The sequence below is a fragment of the Mustela erminea genome, chromosome 11 (assembly GCF_009829155.1).
Source record: "Mustela erminea isolate mMusErm1 chromosome 11, mMusErm1.Pri, whole genome shotgun sequence".
Taxonomy (NCBI): Eukaryota; Metazoa; Chordata; class Mammalia; order Carnivora; family Mustelidae; genus Mustela; species Mustela erminea.
Genome location: NC_045624.1, coordinates 23,202,376 through 23,206,385, shown reverse-complemented (window position 1 = coordinate 23,206,385; position 4,010 = coordinate 23,202,376). Strand labels below are relative to the sequence as shown.

Here is a 4,010-nt window from a genome sequence, read left to right as displayed (position 1 = left end):
TTTTTTTTTTTTTTTTTTTTTCAAAATCGCGGAGCCGGTGCAAGTTCCCGGGTTCTTGCCCATCTAAACTCGGCACTTGACCCCCACATATGGAACCGCCGATCCTACAGCTCCATGGACCTGCCCAGAGTCACGTGCCCTAGCGCTTTGGTCCAGTGCCCTCCTCCTCCCCAGGAGGAAAACTATGAAACCGCTGACAGCCTTAGAGGTTCCTTCCCAGAGTCTCCCGAGGACTCAATTTCCTGAGATCCGCCATTGGGTGCTCTCACAGCAGAACCTCTACATTTCTCTAGATTCGCAGGGGGTAGGTGGGGGGCCGTGGAGAGCTGCTAAGTAAGTCTTCCCAGCCCCCAGGTCAAGGTATGAAGCTCGATCGTCACGTCTTAGCTCTTTGGTTCTGCCTGAAATTATCTCTTAAAAACTACATCTAGTGGCCACGTTTTGGGTGAGAAAACAGGCCCAGTGAGTACAAAGTGACTTGCCTCGTGCAGTCAGGCACAGACGCCAGTGCCCGCTGAGTAGCTCACCTTACACAGGACAAACTTTCGTAGAAAGCAGCACATAATAGGATGTGAAACGGCCTCGCCCTTCCAGTGATATCAATGGCAAATTAAACCTCACTTGGAATGAGAGGGCGGGGCGCGTGCCCGGAATCTTGGTACTTCCAGAAAGAGAAAGCTCTACAGTCGCGGGAATTTAAATACTGGGGGTGGGGGCAATGGGTGGGGATCTGATGCCTTCTGGCAATCTGTGCTCTGTTGGACCGTCTGGTAAGGGAGCCCTTCTCTGCCTTCTTCCGACCGGAGAACCTCTGGATTTGGACACTTCAGATGTGTCTCCAACCCACTTGGAGTGGGAGTAAATGTGCTGATTCCCTCCCGTTTCCCGTGGCAGAAAAAGACGGTCTGCGTTAACACACACGCTAGTCCTATGGCAGACATCAGTGACTCAGAGCTCCAAGGCGGCTACTCTCCGAAACAAGTCAAACTGGCAGCGGTGCACTGGGGTCCAGACCTCGGACCGCCCCCGCGTGGGGGCGGAGCCGCGGACGTGCGTCAGGCCGGAGCGTGCGGCCCGAGTGCGCGTGCGCCGCTCCGCGACAAGGGCCGGGGAGGGGTCGGAGCGGGGTCGGGGCTTTAAGAGGGCCGCGTGGGCCCCGTGGTTCTGCCGCTCTTTACCTCCGGCTGCGGTTTTATCTTCAGAGAATCGTCTGGGCTGTGATTTAGCGCTCTTCGGGAGCTGCCTTTTCTCCGGTCTTCTGCACGACGCGCTGTTACAGCGAGCGGGCCGCTGCTGGCCATTCCTCCTGGAGGTGAGCGGCCGTGTGGGCTTCCCCGGCTTTCCGCCCCCTTTCCCCCAGGCTGCGTTGCCCCGCCGGCCGCCTGGGGGTTCCCGGGCTGGGTCCGCGCCTCCTGGGCTCCTGCGCTTCGCTCGGTCTCCGTCTGGGTCCAGAATCAGCCTCTCCTGCCCTGTTTCCAGGGATGGCCCTATGTTTCCTGTGGCTCTCCCCATGCTCTTTAGTGCTGGGTTAGGCGTCCCAGTCCTGCCCTCCCAAAGCACCCTTTGTATCACAGCACTTGGCGTGTTGTGTGTCTGACTGCCTAATTTCTTGCCCAGATGGTAAGCCCCGTGAGGGCAAGGTTCATGTCTACCGGATCCCGGCCCTCATACCTTCCTCGGTGCCTTAACACGTTGTAGGTATTCAGGGTGTGTTTGTTAAATAACTGAACTTGATAGATTTTAATGTCTTAGAATTATTTTGGCTTTACCAAAAAGTTTATGATGGACTGGAACCTGACTGAGATGTGAGGAGAAGCCCCTAAGCAGGGTGCTTTCTCAGGGGCATGTCCTTACCTTCCCCCTCAAAAAGACTCCGTTCAGGAAGGTTTTTGGTCCCTGGACTGTGGCACAGGGATTGTGCGATGTACCTGGCAAAAGTAAAAGGTTTTATTTTAGAAGAGGTCAAAATTTTAAGGAGTTCTCTTGGATTAGTCCAGGAAGCAAGACTAGCTTTGCAGCCATGGAGTTTACAGTGTAAATATGCTTAGAGATTCTGTTGCAGAAGAACATCTACTGGTCTCTGTCTCCTGACTGGCTGAGCCTCACCCTTTGTTTCATGGGAAGATAGAAGTCAGGACTAGGAGCATGCATATCCCAAAAGGCTGTAGATTAATCTCACCTCTCTTCCCTTAGTATCCAGAGACCTTCGAGAAGTGAAGACTCTACTGCTCTACAGAGGAGAGGGGTCCTTTCAGCCATGAAGCCTGTGTTGAACTTCTATCTCTTAGGTGTGGTGCTGACCCTGCTCTCCATCTTCGTTAGACTGATGGAGTCCCTGGGGAGCTTACTGCAGAGCCCGTTGCCTGGGAGCTCCTGGACCGCCAGAGGTCAACCAGCCAGCACAGAGCCCCCAAGGGTGTTCCAGACCATCCATCCAGAGGGGTGTGATAAGCCCTCTCTCCACCAGCTGTAACCTTGGAACAGGCAGGTGTCCAGTTCCTTGGCAGGAAAGCTCAGAACCTCGGTGTTACCAGAACTGTTACCAGGCCCATGAAGGGCCTCCACCTGGATGCTTCTTGCCCTGGAAGAAGAGCCTGTCTAATATACAGGTGTTAGTGGGTTGCCTCTGACTGCAATGGAATGCTTTCACTGTTCTCCCCAGGGTCTGCTGTACGTGCTGGTGTCCTTAGCAACATGGCTCTGATGCCTCTTAGGGACTTGTGCTTTATATTCAGCTGTTGGGAGATGGTGTTGTCTTCATCTCTGCTTCGTCAACATCGGCCAAGAGTTCTTTCGGGCTTGGGTGTCTTATGGTCAGTTTATGTGGTAGTCAGCTTCTCTTCATGAGAGCTTGTCTGTGTCTGGACGACAGTTGAAGTGGTGTATGGGTTGGCTGTAGGGAGGGGGATGATGAAATAGTGTCCACCTCTCATTTTTTCACATGGTAGAGTCCTTTCTCCAACAGAGCATGTGTGCGTGCATATTGGTCTGAAGGGGGCAGAAGGATGACAAAGCCTGCGTTATGGCCACCATGTGGCTTAAATGAATTTTTCTAATGAAATAAAAATTGAATATATACTTCTAGTATGTGTCAGTGGCCTCTGCCTTTGAAATCAGTGGTAGGGAAGGATCTTAGTTCCTAGATTTGGGGTTTGACATCTTAAAAACTCAGGAGCAGAAAAGTACTTAAAAACATTTTGTTTAATGGGTGCCTGGGTGGCTGAGTGGGTTAAGCCTCTGCCTTCGACTCAGGTCATGATCTCGGAGTTCTGGCATCGAGTCCCAGATCGGGCTCTGCTCTGCAGAGAGCCTGCTTCCTCCTCTCTCTCTACCTGCCTCTCTGACTACTTGTGATCTCTCTGCCAAATAAATAAATAAAATTAAAAAAAAGAAAAACATTTTGTTTAAAACATAATGTAGGGGCGCCAGGGTGGCTCAGTTGTTTAAACACCTGAATCTTTTTTTTTTTTTAATTTTATTTATTTATTTGAGAGAGGTCACAAGTAGGTAGAGAGGCAGGCAGAGAGAAAGGGGGAAGCAGGCTCCCCACTGAGCAGAGAACTCAATGCGGGCCTTGATTCCAGAACTCTGAGATCCTGAAGTGAGCCAAAGGCAGAGGCTTAACCCACTGAGCCACCCAGGTGCCACCCTAAGCATCTGAATCTTGATCTCAAGGTTGTGAGTTGAAGGCTCTGATTGGCCTCCACACCATAGCATTTACTTAAAAAAAAAAAAAAAAAAAAAAAAAGAATATAATGTAAATAAACCTGAATTTGGAAGCAAGGGCAGTTGGGTCTGCCCTGAATCCATCAGTTTAATGAGCCTGGGCCAAGAATATTCTAGTCTTCACTTGACTCTCCATTTCTAAAGAAAAAAAAAAAAAAAGGATTTTCTTCTAGTATTCCCACCCCCCACCTCAGTCTCTGGGGGAAAGAGGACTATCAGCCCAATAGGCTTTTTTTCTTCTATCCTGTTAGCCACCAGAATGAGTGCTCAATTTTGATTGTTCT

The 4,010-nt window shown here is 50.8% G+C and overlaps 1 protein-coding gene across 1 annotated transcript; it reads left to right on the top strand.

Annotated features, from left to right (window-relative positions):
* The first annotated feature begins 1,068 nt into the window (after nucleotides 1-1,068).
* Nucleotides 1,069-3,084, top strand: HILPDA (hypoxia inducible lipid droplet associated). The gene is given in 3 exon segments (XM_032305535.1): nucleotides 1,069-1,312; nucleotides 2,194-2,408; nucleotides 2,411-3,084. Coding segments are annotated over 2 exon segments (189 nt in total). The 5' UTR covers nucleotides 1,069-1,312; nucleotides 2,194-2,257; the 3' UTR covers nucleotides 2,449-3,084.
* Nucleotides 3,085-4,010: the final 926 nt, after the last annotated feature.